Raw genomic sequence first — 23,182 nt, 5'->3', positions numbered from 1 at the left:
CAAGACACACCAGTTTCCTCAAGGCCAAAATTTGAGCACCTGTCATCCCTGTAGAGCCAAGCTCGGCAACCTGCCGAAAGGACATTTCAGTCCTACAAAGGAATGAGATATACCAAAAGGTAATGCATTAGGCTCTTCATTAACTGGAGAGCCAATAAATTTATGAAAACCATGAATCAGAGAATCCATTACTTAGAACGATTAATACCTAATTAACATGAGGACAGGGGCTGACCCTTCTGTTCATCTCTACTCACTCTTGAGCACCCACTTGCAGGCACGGGCTCCAGTGTGGAAAACAGACCTCACATTGCCTGTCTGCTGTGTGTTCCAGTCAGACCCGAGAGGCAAAGCTGATGGGATGGACTAAATGCAATCTTCTCTTAATGTTGGGGCTTCCTCTGAGGGCCTACGCCTTTTTTTCCCTCTAGTTTTTCATTATGGAAATTGTCGAACATGAAAAGTAGATAATAGCACAATGAATAAATTTCACGTACCCATCCATCATCCACCTTCAACAATTACCAATAGGTGGCCAATCTTATTTCATTACATGCCCCTGTGTGGATTATTTTAAATTAAATCCCAGATATCATATTATTTTTTTTATAACCATTCAGTACATATCTCTTTAAAAAGGACTTTTAAAAACAAATCCACAATACTGTTATCACATCTAAAAAAATAAAAAAACTAATGACAATTATTACTCAATACCATTAAATTTCCTCACAAATCCTACAAATTTTTAACAGTTTGTTTACACTGGGATTCAAATAAGGTCCAGACAGTGTAATTGGTTGATATGCCTCTTATTATAATATTCTTTATAGGTTTCCCCTCTATCATTGCTTATTCTTTTCAATTTTTTTTGTTGAATTAACCATGTCATTAGTTCTTAGCATTTGACACTGTCTGTATTTTGCTGATTGCAACCGTGTAATGCTGGTTAGTGTGTGTGTGTGTGATATTTCTGTGGAAGTCCAATGTAGAGGCTTAGTTCAGATAGGTTTGTTTTTCTTTTGGTTTTGTTTTGGCAAGAATTGCAAAGGTAATAGAAAGAGTGTACTTCCATCAGGAGACATATAAAGTCTAGTTTTCCCTTTTTTAGTGATGTTATCGGCCATTGGTGATTATTGCCCAGAGCAATCGTTTTCACCAGGGTGATTTTGCCCTCCCTGCAAATACTGGCAATGTCTGGAGATGTTTTTGGTTGTCACAGCTGGGAGAGAGGATGCTCCTGGAATCTAGTGGGTACACGCCAGGGATGCTGCTACAATGCATAGGACAGCCCCCCACCACAAAAAAATCATCTGGCCCCAAATGTCAATAGTGCAAAGTTGAGAAACCTTGGCCTGGATCCATTTATTTGTCTGGGGTTGTAAAATGTTATAGTCTAATTCAATTATTCATTTATTTATGTATTAGCTGAACTACTTTTATAAAGAAAAACTTCCTACTCAATTTTTGAGCTTCCCTGAGGTAGAATTCATCAAGTAAATAAAGGCTTGATTCACTCATTTATGAGTTTTCAAAACGAGGTAGTTTCCAGGACTCCTCCAAAGGTGACCAATCAGTAAGATTTCTTCTTATAAGAATCACTTATGAAGTCAAGGTTACTAAGGTATTAAATGTGTTCTAACCACTGCAGTGATTATCTTTACTGATACCTGAATGGTCCACCCTTTGGACAACAGGAGCTTATTCAGGTTGGTTCCTGAATCTTTTTGACACACCCTGGTATCTTTAAAAGTTTGCTTGCATTTCAGGATGACAAGACAGGCTAGGGTCATCTTGCATATTTACTCTCCTGCACTGGAATCAGCCATTTCTCTAAGAAGACTTGGTTCCTTATAGTGGTACTTAGTGATCACCGTCTGAGTCCTAGGGGACTCATGCATTTTAAGACATAAATTACCCTCTTAACATTATAGTTCTCACTGAGGATGGAATTTTTTCTAAGCTACACTTGACACAGCGACACACTTAGACTCAAAAGAGTGATTTTACCCCAACTCAGATTTAAAGCACATCGAAAATTTCGAAAGCTGGCAAACTATACCCATTCTCATTTCCAGATTTTCTTGTAGACAATAGTCTGCAAATGTAAAGCCCAATAATGAAGATACAATGACAAAATAGGCTGGATCTTGGGGACCAAGAAGGCGTGGAAATGCCAGAGTTGGTCTACACCTACAGAGACCTCTGGTCTCCCTAGGTGAGGACTTCCCCAGGCTCTTTGAAGAACAGTTGGCTGCAGCAACACCAAAGGGCGAGCTGGTGCTTCCTGCAGGCAGAGGCTATGGGAGGGAACCAGGATGTATGTACCACAGGGAGTGAGACTCTACCAAATGTTTAGGGAGCAGAGAGGATCTTTTTTTATGTTACAAATCAGATGCGTAATTTTATATGAAAACACAGATAGATTATGGAAAAGCATGCAAGATTTACCAGTGTACAATATGTGACTTTGAAGAAGTTTTAGCTTGCTATAGGCTTCTCTGAACTTATTTTTAAGTCCTGGTCCTCTGTCCTCAGGATCTTTTGGGCGAAAGTGTGAGAAGCATTGTGAGGCAATTCTGAACCCACTCTACTTCAATAAAGGGGTCACTTTCTCTATTATAAATTTAGGTAGTTTACATTATATTGAAAACTCAGTAGGTATGTCATTCATTTAAAGTCTTATAGGAAATCAGTATTCCATAATTTCTTCTTTCTTAAGTTTAATATATTGGAGCTACCTATCTTGGGTTTAAGCTGAAGCATGTCAGAGTGAACAATGCCTTAAATTCTTTCTGTAACAAGATAGGATGGATCTTATATAGTATAGGGATGTTATATAGCATATAATATAGTATAGGATTGTGGAAACACACCGGCTGTCTGCCCTCCCCTTGCCCAAAAAAAGGGCCTAATTTTCTTTTTTTTAGCCCTGCAGCTTCCTCTGAGTGAGCTCAATAAAAACTCTACTGCCCAAGAGATGAAATCAGATTAGCATGCTCCAGCTCTGATGTTCTGTGCTGAAGGAATTGCAAGGAGCTGGTCGTGCTGCAGTTGGGCTAGTTTGCATTTCCCAGTGACATCCTCTAATGAGCTGACAATGTCTTGCAGCAATGAAAACAATACAGTGGTCACTTCACATCCGATCATCCTAATGACAATCCATGAACTGCCTTTTCCTTGCGTTTGATTAAAATATATGGAAGCTGCATGAGGAATCGAGAGCAAGAGCCCAACAGGGAAAGAGACCAAAGTGGCTGAGTGGAGTGAAGGAGGATGAATCCTAAGGGAAGGCAAAGTTGAAGAAAGTCGGAGAGGTCAAGGATAACTAGCCATGGTGTTCCTTGAATCTTGCACTCTTGAGAATTGTGGGCCACATTACCTGATGAACTTTCTCCAACAGTCCAGCGAACGGTTCCACCAAAGAGCTCCAGTTCTATAGCGTGCCTCCATCACCTCAGTAGCACCCGTTACAGGGGTGAAGTTCCCAAGGCGGGAATTCAACTGGAGCACATCAAGACAGCTAGACGAGTTGTCCAACCAATATTAAGATACCTGTTGACCAAAAAGCCACTCCCCAAATCCTCTCACACACTGGCTCAGCTGCCGCCACCCTTCACCCAAAACCCCTAGTCCACTCCCACAACTCAGCAACTTTACGGAACGGGCAAGACTTGGCACAGGAGGAACCTGCCTACACGCTGATTCAGCCTGGTAGGCCCCTTCCAGTCTGACTGGTCAGTGTCCAGGCCAGACCCATTATGAAATAGTTTTCATATTTGATTAGACATGCCCATTAGACTGCCCTGCACTGCGGAGCCCTCTCGAACCCTAGAGTCAATCCACAGGGAAGAGGCCAGCTCTCCACTGTCTCCGCTGTCAGCTCTCCACTGTCCTGGGGCCTGTTGCCAACACAATACACTCCCACTGGTGTCAGTGGAAAAACAAAGGAAATAAAAGGCCTGCAATCATTCTGGTTCTCAGAGGACTGGGCAACCTTCACATGCGTGGCAGGCCCATCATTAGGATTTTTTTTACTGCCCTTTTCTTGTCACCGACCTTCTTTAAGCTTCCTAAATTAATAATGATTAAGCCCTTGAGGGTGCATCTCGTCTTCGTTTTTGATGATTTCTGTTCTCTGGGGTCCTTTTCTCCCTCTTTGGTAGTCCTTTACCCATATCTCCTTCATCTGTATCCATTCTCAGATATCCACAATGATAATCACTGAGGGGAAAAAAAAGAAAGAAAACACACTTAAGAAAAAGAAAGAAATAGCCATTTAGATATTGCTGAGTCAAGGGTTTGTGGGGGAACAACATAAAATTTCATGAACTATTTTTCCCAATGAAACGACCCAGGAAGACGAAGAAGATGGAATACCCCTAAAGGATTCTGTATAACATCTAGCATATGGCAGACGGGGAATAGGTGACGGTAGGACACTTTCCAGGACCTACGCTTAAACCTGGACTTGACCTTACATGGTGCAATGAAAGGAAAAAAAATCCATCTAAAGTAATCAGTTCATCACAAGTAGACAATCCACTGCTTTGGAATAATCATCTATTCTTTCTCTTTAAAGAGAAAGAAAGAACTATCAGGTTCAACAGAGACATTCTTCTTTCTCCTCCTCCATGCCACTTCTGTTGTATTTCTGCATTCTTAGACCTTTTTATCCCACTGAAGAAACTGCAGAGAGGGAGCACTGCACAGGACCGAAGGCTGCCCACCTGGCAAGGAAGAGTCTCACTGTGCAACATCAGCCTCACGTGAAAGCCAGGGATTCCAGCTGGTAACTGCCAACCAGAGGGGAAGGGCTGCCAGCTAAAGTGGAAAACCAGAACGTGTCAGAGAAGTGAGGATGTTCTTAGAAATCATTCACTACTCTGCTGTAAAAGGTTTAGCTTCTCCAATTCAATCCAACATGAGAAAGATACGTTGAGTACTTCCTATGTAGCAGAACCTGTTCAAGATTCAGGGGACTTTAAAACAGCAGAAGACAACTTCCTTTCAGGGAAAAGCTCATTGTTTGGCTAGAAGATGGCTCATCGTAGCCAATCTATAAAATAGTTACAATAATACCCATCTCTCTGTGACAGACAGAATGCTATGTGTTCACCAAATCCAGTCCATTCTCTCTCTGGGCACACAGCTAAACACCATATCCCAGCATTGACTGCAGTACCTACGTGAATGAGCTTGGGTTAATGGAATGTGGATAAAAGAGTTGAACACCACTTTCAGGCCTGGCCTGAGACTTTCCCCACATCTTTCATTCATTGTCTCTTCCTCCTTAGTCAGCTAGATGCAAAAACCCAGCAAAGGACTCAGAGGTCCTACAGAAAGTGGAGCCACTAGATGAAGGATTTGGGTCCCTAAAAGAGTACAAAGAGCAGAGTTCCCCAGACCAACATACACACACGCACACACAGATGCACAAACACCGACATACACAGAAACACACACACGCCACATTGGACTGTGATATGAACAAAGGATAACCTTGTTGTGTTAACCCACTGAGATTTTAGGGTTGTTTGTCACAGTAGCTAATGTTACCCTATTTAACATATTCATGGATCTCATTAACAGATGGAATGAGATAATACATTTAGAGTGCCTAGTTCTGTGCCAGAAACATAGTAGGCGCTCAATATTTGAGGATTATGATATGGGAAGCTAGTTGGTTTCCTTAGAGGCCCTGAGATAGAATCTTTGCCAACATGCGTCTTTGTAGCTCATGAGAGGAAAGAAGGACCCAGAGGGGAGAGCCAATGAAAATACAGAGACAGACCTACAGGGAGAGCTGCTTGAAGAAAAGGCACAGGGGGAAAATTTAACATAGCAATAGTCACTATACATCTTTCTATCCGACTTCTTCTTCCTAGATTTGTTAAATACTCCCTCAAGTCTGCCAGCTTCCTTGAGTCCCCTGCTCTTCTACAGGTCCTGAGCGCCTCTCTCTCTCTCTCTCTCTCTCTCTCTCTCTCTCTCTCTCTCTCTCTCTCTCTCTCTCTCTGGTATGGTCTGTTGAGCATCTCTGTTCTGGTGATTTTTTAGAGCAATCTTCCCTTCTCAGCCTTTGCCTGGCCTCTGGATCCAGCCACCCTGACTCATTTATAAAGTACATACTAGGTACAAGGCACTGCAGGGAGGGTGGGAGCAACAAGGGATTAAGTAAAATCAGTGATGCAACTGTCAGTCTGCTTTTTATCATCACCATGAGGAGGCAATCCTAAACAAAGCCAGGATGAAAACTCCCCTGCCTAGATAGCACCCCAACACACACACACACACACACACACACCCCACATCCACTGTGATGCCATTGGCTGCAGACACTGTGTTAAACGCAACATGGTCCCTGACTTCAAGTTGCCTATACTCTAGCAGGGGAGACGACAATTGAATAAAAAGTGTGGGGAGCAATCAACATCAGGGAAGGCTCTTGACGAGCTGTTAGTGGGGCTTCACTTTGCAGGACCAGAGCTAGGATTCCAACAAGCCCCACGACCGAGAGGCGTGAAGCCACATGCCACAGCCAGGGGATCACAGACATTCCCTGTGGCTAGAGGTAAAGATGCACCTGGGCAAACAGACACTGGTCAGAAGGTCAGACCAGAGCAGCCAACAGAAGGCAGTGATGGCAAAGCCTTTAACCTGTTGGCAATAAGAAACAAACAGGCATTAGGGTTTTTACAATTTTACTGAGACATAACTTAAATACCATATGATTCATCCACTTAAAGTGTGCAGTTCGATGGCTTGTATATCCATGGAGTTTTGCATCCATCACCACAAACACTTTTGGAATTTTTTTCATTACCCCCAAAACAAATCCTGTGTCCCTCTGGTGTCACTCCCCAGTTTTCCTCTTGGAAATATGCCTAGGAATAATGAACGGTTTTCAAAATGAAAAATTAGATTTCCATTTTTTAAAGATCTGACCTACCAGTGGCCAAGGCCTAGTATGGCGTACGTGCGCGCGCACACACACACACACACACACACACACACACAAACACACACACATAATTTTTCACGATCTTCATATGTTTGAGTGGCTGCAGCCACAGGTCCCTGACTCCTCATCAGCTGCAGTCACTGAAATGTTCACACCTGCACAGTGAGCCCACCCACAAGCAGGCCCTGGTTTCCTGCCTCAACAAAAGACACCAGAGAGAACTCATCTTCGAGAGAACTTAGCTGCGAAGGCCTTGGCCTCGGGCAAGTTCACACCCTTGGGTTCTGCTTCCTTGTGGCTCCCTCCCACTCCAGACACTCTTTCTTTAATTACCTACCTTGTCAAACCACACAGCACCGCCTTCCCCAAGAGGGGCAGAGCTCAGTGGCTACCAACAGCAGCAGCGATCGCACATCTTGGATTTTTAGCAAACACCCTTCAAAATTGAGACTCCAGGGGAGAAAAAGTGTCATGTTCCAGGAAGGAGTACACAATGGAAAGATTACATACAGGCTTCAGGGTCAGCAGCCCTGGGTTCCAGACCTGGGTTTTGGACTTGCCACAGGCTCCCTGATATCCATCGGTCTTCTCATCCATAAAGTGAGGGTTTGAATTAGCAAAGATCGAAGAGCACTTTGGCTCTAATTCTATGATGCTAGGGATGGACTCCATTGCACTCAAGGATGTGGTACTTCATTTGTGTATGAATTTTCTCAGAAAATAAGAACTCATCAAAGATATTCATGACAAGAACATTTGAGAAGCTACCGTGAGCTCAGGCTAAGTATTTTCACCTGGTAATTCTTTTAGTCCTCATGGCAATCCTATTGTGGGGTAGGTAGGTACGATTAACAGCTCCAATCTCCTGAAGTAACCGGGCTCAGAGAGATAAGTCATCAACCACTGCATTTCTACTTTGCTCTCTTAGAGGCATCTCCAATTTAACGAGTCAAAAACTAAACTTCTGGCTCCCTCGCTCTGACCCATCCCAACCTGGTTCTTTCCCATTCTTCCCCAGCTCAGTGAAGGGCAAGTCCTTTCTTCCAAATACCCAAGCTAAAAGCCTTCAAGTCTCTCCCACCCCAATTCAGCACGAAGCATGTCAGCTTTGCCCTCAAAATGGTTGCAACCCACTATTTGTTACCACCCCCAGTGTGACCTGGTCTAAGCCTCCATCGTTTGTTGTCTGGACCATTGCAAGAGCCTTCTTATTGGTCTTCTCATTTCTATGCTTCTGTTCCCCATTACACACACACACACACACACACACACACACACACACGCGCATACATGCATACACATGCACACACATATACATGCACACACATAGAGTATTTTTTAATACTGTAGCCAGAATAATCCTTTGCAAATACAAGCCACTTTATGGCATTCTTCTCCTCAAAACTTTCAATGGCTTCCGATCTCACTGAAGATAAAATCCAAAGTCCTTACTCTGGCCTCCAAGGTCCTCTAAGATGCCCCCAGCCTCTCTGATCTCTCCTTCCCTTCCCTCATGGCTCCCTCCTCCCCAGCCATGCTGGCCCCTTCACTTTTCTTCAAGCACACCAGGCATCTTCCTGTCTAGCCTCATCTGGCCTTCTTTCCTCCAGATATCCAAATGGCTTGCTTCAACCATTCATTCCAGCCTGTGTGCGCACCAAAAAGTCTTACTCTGACTAAATAAAACAGCACCTTCTTCATCTGTCTGTGTCCCCTTAGGTTTATTTTTCTCCTTAAGCATGCATTTCCACCTGATATGTTTTATATTATTTATTTTAGTGTACTTCTCCCCTACCAAAGGTAAGCTCTGTAAGGGCAAAGATTTTGTCTAATGTGTTCACTGTTAAACCCCCAGGGCCTAAAAGAGTGCCTAGCATCTTAAAAAGTCACTCAATGTGATGGAGGTATTAGCTAAGGCTATGGTGGTGATCATTTTGCAATAGACAAATGTATCAAATCATGTTATACACCTTAGACTTACATGATGTTATATGTCAATTATATCTCATAAAGCTGGAAAAACTAACAAATAAAAAAAGTCACTCAATAAATATAGGTGGCCCTTGTTATCTGAGTTTAATCCTTTCCTGAAATTCCAGTGAATAAGAAATTTTTAAATAGCAGGAGCCCATATTCTATTATACTAAAGGGAAAAATAATATAGCTCCCTATATCACCTATATCCCTTAATCACATATAAAACAACTCACTGTGAATTTCTGCATGACATAAAGTATTTAAAACACCAATTACCTAATTATTTGACACTTAATGAACTCATTAATGAGTATGTTTGTGTGTAGTATGTTATACTGAAAGCATTACATTTTCCTTCTACATAGAAAGGAACTCTATACTATAATGTAAATAAACAATAAAATGATTGTCAAAGATACATAATGAATGCAAATATAATTACCAAAATAAACAATTTTTTAAATGCTTACTTAGCGAACGTAGTTACCTAAGTAAGAGACAGAAGTCACTATCACTGCATGGTTGTGGGGAAAGATAAGTCAAAGTGAGCTGGGGAAGGAGTGAGAGAAGCCATCAAATACTCACGGTATATCCATTTTCTAACGAAGAAATTAATAGGCAGTCTTTTCTTGGCATTCGGGAATCTGGAAGTAGATAAATGATTCACCATTCCTTGAATACCTGATTAAAGATTACCAACTGATTTTGAACAAAATGCAAACAAAATTTACAGAACTCATTTGTTAAAAAAAAAAGGTCAATATATATTGTAATACCCTTGAGTTGATTTACAAAGTAGCCCATTAAGGATCAAACATTTCTAAAATCTAAGAATATGCCAGAAAAAAAGATTTCATGCTGCCAGGCTGAAGCACTTTTTTTACTTGACATCATCTTTACCCCAAATATTTTGTAGTTGAGTTTCTCTGTGGATAAATAAATATATATTTACGTCTGTCAACTATAGCTTCGATTTTGTTGGTAGACTATCACAGCTTGTTTGGATGCAATTATGAACTACGAATATACCACATCTAGTTCCAAATACATTTCTGCTCCACAAATTTCTGAATTTAGTAATAACTCCATTTTCCCATGATGCTGTGCTCCACTAAAATCTGTGTGAATAATACCACCACCATCTTCATTGTTGAATGGTTCCTAAGTGAAGTGATAAACTACAATAATGTCAGATACTGTATCTTTGACAGAATTAGCTTTCCAAAGCTTTACTCTGAGTCCATAAATTGGATGAAAAAAAAGAAAAAGTCAAACCATTATTTAAATTAGATGGGTTTTTCTTGAAGAAATTGATGTAAAGCTGCATCATTTATTTGTGATATTCTTTTTTTGCTAATGCAACCATCCCACTAATAACTATCACTTTCTTTTCCTATGTACACAAGAAAAAATGAAATAAAAATTAACTTGGAAAAAGATTGCCGGTCAATATGGCAGAGTAAGTAAATGTTGTACTGGCCTCCTGTCATGACCATATCAAAATTATAGCAAAACTACAAATTATCATTGAGAATTGCCTAAAGTCTAGCTGAACAGAAGTATCACAACTAAGGATATACAGAAGAAGGCACATCGAGACTGGTAGGAGGGTGGAGATGCAGAATGAGCTGGGCCCACACCCACATGTGGCAGTTAAAAATTGGGAAGGGTATGTTGGCTGCAGAGGTCCCCCCTGATTCCCCTGACGAGGGGTCCCAACTCCACACCAGGCTCTCCAGCCCAGGGTTCCAGTGCCAGGAATTGAAGTCCCCACAACTTCGGGCTGTGAAAACCAGCAGTGATTGTGGCTGAGTGAGATAGAGGATGGCCAGAGTACCACATTCCTCTTAAAGGGTTTGCACACAGACTTACTCACTGATGGACTCACTTGCTCTGAGCTCCAGTGCTGGGGCAGCAGCTTAAAAGGCTCCAGGGACAACAGGGAGGAACTGAATTGTCTGGCTTCTGGGCAAGAGCTAGAGGGGCAGCTTTCTCACGGACAGAAGTGCTGGCAGAAGCCATTGTTCCTTTATTAAGCCCTCCCCACTCGCAACATGCAGATTTAGGCAGGTCCTCACTGAGTCTCCATCAACCTGACTAATACTGTTCACCCTGCCCTAGTGATTCTGTGAGACCCCAATTCACCCAACTTGGAGGCCCAGCCAAACTGCTTCCAGTGGCTTTTCCATACAAACAGCCTGTCTTGGCTCATATCTCAGGCTCTACTAAAATCTATCAAAGGTTTACAAACACCAAACAAGCAACATCTAGCTTCGGCATGTACCATTCCTCTGGCTATGCAGCCCCAAGCCAGGCACTAGCAGCAGGTGGCCTCAGTTCGCAGTTTCGCCTCTCACAGGCATGTTCAAATCCAGTGCAGTTGGTGGCTATCTGCGGATTGCTTTGTGGCTCATTCAAGGGAGCCCTGGGAAGGGCACAGGCTGCAGCTGAACTCAGCCTGCAGCACAGCCCCTCCCAGAAGGCCCCCGAGCCAGAACACCCAATGGCTGGCTTCAGACCAAGCTGGAGCACCACCCAGCAGCCTCTGTGGATGACACACCCAAAAAACAGATTGGGCAGGCATCAGAGCTATGCTAAAGTAAATCCTGCTTTAGAATCCTGTGTCAGCCCCTGCACAACAGCTCCTTCACTGAAGTCATGACCAGTTTTTGCAACCAATCAGGCCAAGGGTCAATCCCTCCCATTGACATGGAAACAGCAACCAAGGCTCAACTACAAAAGGAGGGCACACACAATCCACACAAGGGACACACCTGGAGCCCCCAGCTCTGGTGACTAGGGAGACCGCGCTACTGGGTCACACAGGACACCTACTACATAAGACCATTCTACTAAGACTGGGAGACATAGATGAAGCAGAGGATCGAATCAGTGATTTAGAAGATAAGGTAGCAGAAAACACCCAATCAGAACAGCAAAAAGGAAAATGGAATCCAATAAAATGAGGATAGTTTATGGGGCCTCTGAGACAACACCAAGCATACCAAAATTCACGTGATAGGGTTACCAGAAGGAGAAGAGAAAGAGCAAGGAATTGAAAACCTAATGGAAGAAATAATGATGTGAAACTTCCCTAACCTGGTGAAGGAAACAGACATACAAGCCCAGGAAGCACAGAGAATCCCAAACAAGATGAACCCAAAGAGGCACACACCATGATACATCATAATTAAAATGCCAAAGCTTAAATACAATGAGAGAATCTTAAAAGCAGAAAGAGAAGGGGCCAGCCCGGTGGCTCAGGCGGTTAGAGCTCCATGTTCCTAACTCCGAAGGCTGCTAGTTCGATTCCCAAATGGGCCAGTGGGCTCTCAACCACAAGGTTGCCAGTTCGATTCCTCAACTCCCCCAAGGGATGGTGGGCAGTGCCCCTTGCAACTAAAATTGAACACGGCACCTTGAGCTGAGCTGCCGCTGAGCTCCTGGATGGCTCAGTTGGTTGGAATGCGTCCTCTCAACCACAAGGTTGCCAGTTCGACTCCTGCAAGGGATGGTGGGCTGTGCCCTCTGCAACTAGAAAACGGCAACTGGACCTGGAGCTGAGCTGGGCCCTCCACAACTAAGACTGAAAGGACAACAACTTGAAGCTGAACGGCACCCTCCACAACTAAGATTGAAAGGACAACAACTTGACTTGGAAAAAAGGCCTGGAAGTACATACTGTTCCCCAATAAGAGTCCTGTTCCCCTTCCCCAATAAAAGCTTTAAAAAAAAAAAAAAAAAAAAGCAGCAAGAGAGAAACAAGATAGTTACCTACAAGGGAGCTCCCATAAGACTGTCAGCTGACTTCTTAACAGAAACATTGCAGGCCAGAAGAGATATTGCACAAAATATTCAAAGTGATGTAAAGCAAGGACCTACAACCCAGATTACTCTACCCAGAAAAGCTATCATTTAGAATTGAAAGACAGATAAGGAACTTCTCAGACAAAAAAAGGTTAAAGGAGTTCATCACCTCCAAATCAGTATTACAAGAATAGTTAAAGAAACTTCTTTGAGGAGAAGAAGAAGAAGAAGAGGAAGAGGAAGAAGGAGGGGGATGAGGAGGAGGAGGGGAAGAAGAAGAAGAAGAAATATGAATAACAAAATGGCAATAACTACATATCTATTGACAATTACTTTAAATGTAAATAGATTAAATGCTCCAATCAAAAGATATAGGGTGATTGAATGGATAAGAAAACAAAACCCTTACATATGCTGCGTACAAAGGACTCACTTCAGATTGAAATACGCTCAGAGACTGAAAGTAAAGTTGTGGAAGAAGATATTTTATAAAAATGGAAATGAAAAAAAAAAAAAAAAAAAGCTGAGGTAGCAGTATTTATACCAGACAAAATAGATTAAAACAAAGGCTATACCAAGAGACAAAGAAGGACCCAATAATCCCACTTCTAGTTATTTATCTGAATAAACCCAAAACACTACTTCCAAGGGACATGTGCATCCATATGTTCATTGTAGCATTATTTACAGTAGCCAAGATATGGAATCAACCTGGGTGTCCATTAAGGGATGAATGGATAAAGAAGAGGTGGTACATATATACAATGGAATCTTAGTCGTAAAAAAGAATGAAATCTTTCCATCTGCAACATAGATGGACTTAGAGGGTATTATGCTTAGTGGTGTAAGTCAGACAGAGAAAGACAAATGCCATATGATTTCACTTATATCTGGAATCTAACGAACAACATAAACAAACAAACAAAACAGAAATAAACTCATAAATACAGAGAATTTTTGAAGGGATGCCAGATGGGAGTGGGGGTTGGGGGTTGGGTGAGAATGGTGAAGGGAAGTACAAATTGGTAGTTAAAAAATAGTCATGGGGATGTAAAGTTTAGCATAAGGAATATAGTCCATAATATTGTAATAACTATGTATGGTGTCAGATGGGTAGTAAATTTATTGGGGTGATCACCTCATAAGTTATATAAATGTCCAATCACTATGTTGTACACCTGAAATTAATATAATTTTGTATGTTAACTGTAACTGAAAAATTAAAAAATTATTTTAAAAAAATTGACTTGGAAGACTAATCCTCTTACCTAACTGAAAAATCATACTTCCCAGGGCAATACAGAACACACACACACATACACACTGCATGTGTGAAATTGTCATCACCAGGCATAATGGTCTTAAAATACCTAATTTTTTAAATAGATGGTCATGCTTTTTTTTATAAAACGTTGTTTTCTGGGTTTACCTGTGGTTGGTGATATTACAACAACCCCCAGGGTACATGGCAAATGTTAACAAGCGTTTGTGCAAGTTTCAAATTCATCATCAACGTTCTTGAGCAAAAGATATTCATGACTTAATTTTTCACTAAGCATTCACTTTTTTTAGATCAATACAAAAAGGAAAAAGAAAGAAAAATAGTATCACCATGTGGGGCTAAAAAAATAATACTTTTCCCTCACCTCCTAAGTTCTTCTAGCTGGGGTTAAAGCCTTTCTGCCTTACGCTAAGGTGATTACGCTAAGGTTTCCTTCCAGAAGCAGGCTTTTCCATCTGAATCTCTTAGGCAGGAAAGGGGGAAGGGTCAAAGGTTCTTTCTGAATTGTCTGTTTCCTAATGACCAGCTTAAATTCAGTATTCCAAAATGTAGCTTTAGGGTGACAAATGTTTGGCTCCCTTCAATCACATAACAAGGTAAAAACATAGATTACAAATTTATGCAGTAGAAGACAAGCCACTGAGGTAACAACTGCGAGAGCATTCAGACTATTCTGTCTACACTCCATGGAGGACTGACTGCTCCAACTTTGTTTCCAGCACACATTTCACATCAACCATGCCCAACGCACTTCATTTTTCTTTCTGACTGCAATGGCACTATGTCTTGGTGTCTCCAGGATCTCACACAAGTGGAGGATTGTAGCCCAAGTTGCCAGCAGGGGAAGCAGAAGTTGAATACTTCTCCCATCATTGAGTACTTAGATTGTCCCTGGACATTCATATGCAAAGGAAACAGGCTTTCCTTCAGAGCCCTCCAGAAGGAATCAATCTTGCTGACACACCTTGTCTAGCCTCCAGAACTGTGTGAGAATAAATTTCTGTTGTTTGAAGCAGCCCTAGGAAATGAGTATACTTCCTTAATTCTTGAAAGGAGTCCATCCATGCAAGTCCTCAAAATCCAGTCTTGATTTGCTTGTGGAGAACCACATTTCTCTGGCTTGGCAAGTTGGTTCTTACAATTTTTCAAGTTTTTGGACTGTTCTGGAATTGACCTAGCAAAGAAGCAATTCTTACACCTTCTCTTGTGGCATACACCACTTTGGTATCCACTCATCCAAAGTGGGGTTAAGCGGGTGTGATGTATTTGTGTGCTGAGGGCAACGGGATGATTTTTGATGCCTCAGAGCTTCTGGGAGGCATTGAGCTGATCACACAAAGCTATGTAGACCTGTCCCCAAATCCCACAGGCCCCTGGGATCCTACTTTCCATTAATTCGTCAATAAAAAAGCTTAGTTAGATAATCTTTGAATTTGCAAAATGCCAGGGCTCACATTTTTCAGGTCATCTTTTACTCCAAATTCTTATCTCTACGCTGGATGCTGCCCTTCATTATTTCCTCAAAGCATACTTAATACAAAACAGTAAAGTGAGGAGGGTTTGCCGAAGGTTTGGGGAAGATAGAGACGGTGGCTGCAGAGCACGGAATAGGAAACATAAAATTGGATACAAGGCACAATTCTTAAGAGACCCTTGGGCGTGTCACACCCACCATCTTCCTCGCCCACTCTCTTTCTAGTGCTCATTTCTCTCTGTGTTCCTTAGGGACAACACTTCTTGAGGACATACAGGCTTTTCAAGCAGTTTTCTAGGTTCAATTCCCATCTCCAATATCTCCTGCTCCTATGATCCTGGATGCATTATTTAACCTTAATATGCCTCATTTCTTCATGTGAAAAACAAGAATATTATTAGTCATCCCTAAAAGGAAATAAGTACTGACACATGATACAACATGGGTGAACTTCAAAAGCATTATGCTATGTGAAAGAAGCCAGACACAAATGGCCACCTAGCGTATGATTTCATTTACATGAAACGTCCAGAGTGAGTTAATCCATAGAAACAGAAAGCAGATTGGTGGTTGCCAGAGATTAGGGGAGCGAGGAATGAGGAGTAACTGCTTCATGGGTACCACAGGTTGTGTTCCCCCAAAGAGACATATAATGAAGTCTTAATCTCAAGTACCTCAAAATGTGACCTCCTTTGGCAATACGGTTTTTCCAAAGGTAATCCAGTTAAAATGAAGTGATCATTGTACCCCTAACCCAATATCTCATATGCCCTTATAAAAAGGGGAAATTTGGGGCACAGAGATAGGTAGAGGAAATACAGTGTGAAGACACAAGGAAGAACACCATTTGAAGATGAAAGCAGAGATTGGAATGATACAGCTGGAAGCCAAGAATCATCAAGGATTATTGATGATACTAGAAGCTGGAAGAGGCAAGAAGGGATTCTACTCAGGGTCTCAAAAGGAGCAGAGCCATACAGACACTGATTTCCCAGGGCTAGCCTGCAGAACTAAGACACGATAAATTTCTATTGCTGTAAGCCACCCAGTTTGTGATACTTTGTTATAGCAGCCTTAGAAAACTAATACAATAGATACACGGTTTCCTTTCAAGGTGATGAAAGCTATAGAACTAGATAGAAGCAGTGGTCGCACAACACTGTGAATGTACAGAAGGTCCCTGACTTATGATGTTTCCACTTATGATTTTTCAACCTTATGCTTGTGAGAAAGTGATACTCATTTAGTAGAAACCGACTTTGAATTTTGAATGTTGATTTTTTCCCCGGGCTAGACACAAGCAATATGATGCCTTCTTACGATGCTTCCGGTCGATCACATGATCAGGAGGGTCAACAACTGATACTCTACAGCGTAGTCATTGTGTTAGATGATCGATTCTGCCCAACTGTCAGCGGACGTAAATGTTCTGAGTACATATAATGTAGGCTGGGCTAAGCTGTGATGTTCAGTAGGTTAGGTGAACTAAAGGAATTTTCAACTTACGATGGGTTTATTGGGGCATAACCCCACCATAAGTAGAGAAGCAACTGATTGAATGTCATTGAATTATTCACTTTAAAATGTTTAATTTTATGTTATATGAATTTCACTTCCATAAATACACACACACACACACACACACACACACACACACACACACACCACCTATCACTGTTGTGAGCATTCAGTGAGTCAACACACAGGAAGTTCTTAGAACAGTCCCTGAGACATAGTAATCATTCAATGAAGGTTACATAATATTACTATTTTCAGCACTCTCTTTCTTTTCAAATCTCCTACCTATAATAAGGAACAGCATTAATTCCTCAAAATCTGTTTTTTCTTCATGCAGAGCATTTTAACCTCTCCTACCAGATGACACTGAGTATTGAGTCTGAAATGTCTTCTCTTTTCACATAAACTGTCCCAATAAGTCATTTTCCAAGAGTTTCTCACCCACAAGATGAACTGTGCCCCCTATCCACCCACCCACCACCACCCCCAATACCAAGTATTCAAAAGATAGCAGCAGAAAAATTTATAAAAATTACAATTATTCCCATCCCATCCCACTGAAAAGCTGCAGATTAAACTTGTTTCACAACTACCGAAGGACAAGCACTTTCAGTTGTCCTTGGAGGCTGGTGGGGAGGATGACTTATGGGACCCACTCTCACTCTCCCCTTCTGCCCCTGACCAGCATTTCTCTAGGTTGTGATGGTAGAAGCCAGCAAGGCCAGATGCCCACATGGAAAACCGACACCTAACTGGGGCCCTGGGTTCTAACCAATTGGATTTATTGTCTTCTACTCGATTCATTACATGAGGAGAAAGCCCAAGAGGGTGGGTTAACAATCTATTAAAATAGTGTAAGACCCAGAAGAACTAAGACCAAAGATCTTGATTCTAAAGGACAACACACACACACACACACACACACACACACACACACACACACAAATTACTTTCTGACTTTAAAGTCTTCTTGTTTTTTACCCCACCCCCTAAAATTACAGAATAGAAAGATGGAAAGCTTTGATAAGTATTGAAAAACCAGCCTTTGAAATATTTGATGCTTTGTGTAAGTGGGAAATTGATCATGGGAGGAAAGGAAAGGAAAAAAATTGTGCAAGTGAACTCGAGCAATGAAAGAAAAAATTCAAGGAGACATGTTAGACCACAGCAGCCGATTTGAATCAAGCATGCCATAGATTTGGGACAGGCTTTTTTGAAAATATATGCCTCGAATTACATTTCACAGAATTGCTGTTAATGCCCTCCAACTTGTCATAACATGCTGCAACTTCAGGAAGGCCTTTTTTATTATTAATACTTTACTGTATTTATAGTAGGCACCATAGGAGAGAGTATGTGGGAGGGAAAGTGTATCAGCAAGTTCTCAGCCATGTATCCAGGTAGTAGTGCAAAGCATTGGTTTGAAAGATTCGATTACAAGCTAGATACGTATTTGTGTCTGAGATACTTTCTTCTTCATAAATATTTTCTTTGGTATCCTCATGTTCTTCCCTATCCATTTATGGATCAGTTAATCCTATAATCAAACACAACTGGGTGATCCATGGAAACAGACAGCAGTTACCCAAACAATTGCAAAAGGGGGAGAAATATACCAAAAGTGCAATTCTTATCACAATATTAACTGGCCACTGGGAAAGAATATTCCCTCCGTTTCACCCATTAAGATTATCAGAAAAATAGAGGCTACATTTAGAAAGAAAAAAAGAGTCCTTTCTATAGGATACAGCAAGTGGGAAATTTTATGAGTCAAACAAGTAATGACGATAAGAATAGTGATTAAAATAATTGCAGTCAACATTTATGGAGCACACAGGTCTACATGATTTATCTCATTTAATCCTTCCAGCCACCCTATGGGGTAACTGTTATTATATCCATTTCACAGATGAAGCAACTGACATTCAGACAACATTGCCAAGTTCATAAGCTATTAAGTGGAGCCAGCCCTCTGATTTAGGTTTATCTGCTTCTGAAGTGTTAGTTACAATGCTCCTTGCCAAAAGGAAAGTTCTCACTTGCCCAAGGAAAATACTAGCAATTCTCGCCAGTGGATTCCTATTCTTTTTGTCAAAGTATGTAATTTTTTTTTACTGCAAGTAATCTGTAGCTTCTATGGCTGGTGTTCCCACTGTGGCCAAGTCTGCGGCTTTGAAACTGATAGAGGTCATTTTCCTCTTGCTAACCAAGGTAAGCGAAGCACACTTGGTCTTTGGGATAAACAACAACAACAACAAAACAAAAAACTCAAGAGATATAAACAGGTGAATATAGTTATTGTGAAGACAGACAATAAAAATGGAGGCCGTGAATGGAAATATGAATGCCCTGCAGTCAAGACATAATTGCTAGAGAGTTAAAAGAGAAAAAGGAGGGAGAAAAAAGATGGAGAAAGCCAAGAAACACATTCAAAGCACAAGATAAAGGCAGAGAAACGTAAATGCTTTCCTTGGATAATTAAAACTGGGATTTTACAAGACATGAAGTTAGACACTTGGTGAATTATATATTTCTAATCCATCTACTGAAGTTTCATAAGCTAGAGACAGCCTCCCAGGTATTAATGAAAAGACCTCAGCATGGTACTCTAAATTCACTGTAGTTTGCCAAACCTAACAAAATACACTCAGAAAACCCACAAAAATGGCAAAGTCAATCCTTTGATTAGTTGATTTCTCTTACTGGCAACTGTTCTCAAACTGACACCCCCACCCCCTCTACCACCATCTCACTTACACACAGGTATGTCCACACACATGTGCATGCACACATACACGTACACACATACATCAGTCTGAAAACTACATTCGGAAGGAGTTGCTTTGCCTTTGAAATGTATTTTGTTATTCTTTCGTCAAATTTAAGATGGTATCATCATCCTTCTGACGAGCTGAGGCCTAATGACTTGCCACACTTAGAAAGAACGGAGCAGTTCAGACCTTTAGACAATGGAGGGACAGCCTAAGACTGTAGACTGCCATTTTCTCTTTGGGCAGCTCTTGTTTCACTACATTTCTTCTAAGTAGGTGAAGAGGAGACATGTTAAAGTCCAGCGCTGCTTGACAATTGGATGTAGGCAACTCACCGCTTCCTGCAGCTATCTCCTCCTTTCTCAGAACCCTCCTTTCTCTGTACTCCCTCCTTCAAAACCATCTCTCCAACGTCTAAAGCCTGCTCAGATTCTACTGGTCAGGGTGTAAATTGGTACCCTCTTTATCCAAGCAATTTGGCATTGTGTATCAAACATCTCAAAAATACCCTCTTCTGTGAACCACACAAAAATATTATCCATACAAAAGATTTATGCACAAAACTATTAATCAAAGAATCACCTAAAACAGGAAGGAAAAGTTCAGTGCCTAATTATGGGAGAATATTTGGCTAAATAATGCACCCATATATGCAAGAATATTTTTATCATTAAAAATGATTATAATATGATAAAAGTTTTTTAAAAAGGCTATAAATTCATTTGCAATATAAACTCAACTATGCAAAATACACGCATAGAATAAAGAAAAATGCTAGGTGTAGTTAGCTCTAGGTGGTGGAATTATGTTTATATATAAAATAACAAAGAAAATATTAAGTTGGTGCAAAAGTAATTGCTGTTTAAAAGGTTAAAAATAATGCAAAAACCGCAATTACTTTTGCACCAACCTAATAATACTTTTTCTCTTAGCTCTATTGTCCTTCATTGTCTAAACTTTTGACGCTAAATATTAATGTCTTAAAGGCAGGAAAGTATAGTGGTTAAGAGCAGTCTCGAGCTAGAAGACCTGGTTCATATCCCAGACAGCCCACATCCACCATTTCTGAGTTATGTGACTTTAGACAGGTTACTTAATACTTCTGAATCTCATCTAGCTCTCATCGATAAAATGAAGATAATTTTATAATCGTGAGGATTAAACAAATCAACATATCTAAGGTGTTTAACACAGTGGTATAGAGTAAATGCTCAGTAAATATTACTCATATTATTAAACATTTGAGTGTGCCAGGTTCAACGTTAAGCACTGTGGATAAAATGATGACTAAGATGGGCTCCTTTTTCTTGAGGAAGGAAAACAGACATACAAACAGACATCCACAATTCAATGGGGTAAGTTCTACAAGGAAGGGAGATATAAGTTATTGTGGGAACAAAGAAGAGAGAGCCCCTACTCTGCCAGGGCAAGAATTTTCACTATCAGAGGAATTAAAATCCCCCAAATAGTTTCAGATCCTAATGTTACTTCATCTTTATTTATTTTAGGCAATTCAGTGGAGAATGAGTATCTGCAAGGCAACTAACCCCATAAGAAGGAGGAGGCAGACAATCTTACATTTATAGAGTGCTTTATAGCTTCTAGACTATTCTCATCTACCCCAGTCCAATTCTTCGCGCATGACACCTATAAGGCTGGCTACTTTTCAGCAAAGCTTAGAGAGATAAAGTGGGCTGGTCAAGCTACTCAGCTAGCAAGGGACAGAGATGAGACACAAACTTAGGTGTGTGGGAGAGAATTTGATGTCATACCAGAGACGTTACATAAAGGATTTCTCTGTCAGGAGACGCTCATGTTTCCATTCATTACTTCCACCGTTTCTACTACTACATGAAAATAGCCACTGGAGGAAGAAGAAGGATGAACTAAATAAGATCTCAAATGGAGACTCCGAGCCAGCCAGCCTTACAGTTACCTACATAACGTGCTTAAGATGTGAAATATGTGCTCTGTAAACATCTCTAGCTGAAAAATGAGTCTCCCACACTACAATGGGGACACAGGGGTTTGGTATGCCAGGGAGCTGGTAGACAGTTAAGGTTCAAAGATGAACCCCTAGAAGAGAAGTTTTGGACAAGCTACCACCAAGAGCTCACATGTCTTATGGGAATTCTGGAAAGAAACAGACTATTTGTTGATCCACGGGTCATTGACCCTGTACTTACTTCTTCATGCCTGCTAATTAAATTTTGGTTTATATCTTCTGACTGCTTTTGAGCCTACCATCCTTTCATACGATTTTCTTCTGTATTTGCAAGAAGCAGTGTAATCTAAAGAAGGCAACAATGAACTTGAAGACCAGTGGCCTGAAATCAAAGTTAGTTCAGCTATTTATTAGTTGTATTACTTTAGCAAGTGATTTCAACCTCTCTGAGCCTCAGCTTCCGCCTTAGTAACATTGAAATAATCATACCCACTTCTTAATGTTGTTGGGAGATTAAATGAAATATATTATCTGTTTTTGAAACATTCAGCAAAATGGTTTAGTGCATAAATATTACTTATTCTTCTCAATAAGTGAATACTCACTTGGCAATGCTCACCTACAGCAGCAACAGGATAGCTCCGTCATGTATCAAGAGTCACGTGGTCTAGACTGCTCGGCAACCAGGCTGGTCAGCAGGACCCCTGCTAAGTCACCAACAGAGACATTTTCCGTTGGAAGTGGAGCCACCATACCGACTCATATAAAAGAGTTTCTTTTTAGCCAATTCCCATGGCCTTCACCCAACTGGATGGATTAATTCACTGTTTGGAACATCTAGGTCAATAGTCGTCATTGTTGTCATAGAAAATTGAGAGCTTCTATAGGATAAAAATAAATCTCTACTAGGACCTACATTTCTGTATGGAATCTGGGATGCTCTGAATTGCTCTTGATCAATGCATTTTTCCATTGCCAAATGGGCCTTCGTACAATACCGGCCATACAGACGCTCAGCGATTTCACCAACCATAACTCTATGCTGTGATTGTCATGAATGATGAAATATGATTAGCAAATTACAGCTCTGGTGTTTTATTTTAAAGGAACTTAAGGAAAATGAATGGATTGAGCTATTTTGCATTTTTCAGTAGAATCCTTTGAAAGGAGTGGGTAATGGAGAACTCAAGACTGATGGCTAAAAGAAAAGGCACAAATAACGTTGCCACTTCACAGCCTATCAGCATAATTCATCTGTGCCTCCTGTACTGAAAAGTTGCGCAATGTTGTACATGGTTAAACAGCTGCTTTTCTTTCTAGAATCTTTATGTTGTACTGAATAGACTGACCTGGAATTTTTTTAAATTGTATATATAACTGTGGAAAAAAGACATAAGATCTTTATCCTTAAATTTCATATTGTGCTTTCTTTATAAGTTAGGTC

The 23,182-nt window shown here is 40.9% G+C and overlaps 1 protein-coding gene across 1 annotated transcript in view; it reads right to left on the bottom strand.

Annotated features, from left to right (window-relative positions):
- Positions 1 to 23,182, bottom strand: part of LOC117027115 (uncharacterized) — a 211,344-nt gene that overhangs the window by 29,874 nt on the left and 158,288 nt on the right. The window contains exon 3 of the mRNA XM_033114509.1: positions 9,527 to 9,585. Within this exon, the coding sequence (XP_032970400.1) occupies positions 9,527 to 9,585 (59 nt within the window). The remainder of the gene's footprint in view (positions 1 to 9,526; positions 9,586 to 23,182) is intronic.

The sequence above is a fragment of the Rhinolophus ferrumequinum genome, chromosome 9 (assembly GCF_004115265.2).
Source record: "Rhinolophus ferrumequinum isolate MPI-CBG mRhiFer1 chromosome 9, mRhiFer1_v1.p, whole genome shotgun sequence".
NCBI classification, from domain to species: Eukaryota; Metazoa; Chordata; class Mammalia; order Chiroptera; family Rhinolophidae; genus Rhinolophus; species Rhinolophus ferrumequinum.
The sequence above is the reverse complement of the archived record's forward strand: the minus strand, read 5'-3'. Positions and strand labels throughout refer to the sequence as shown.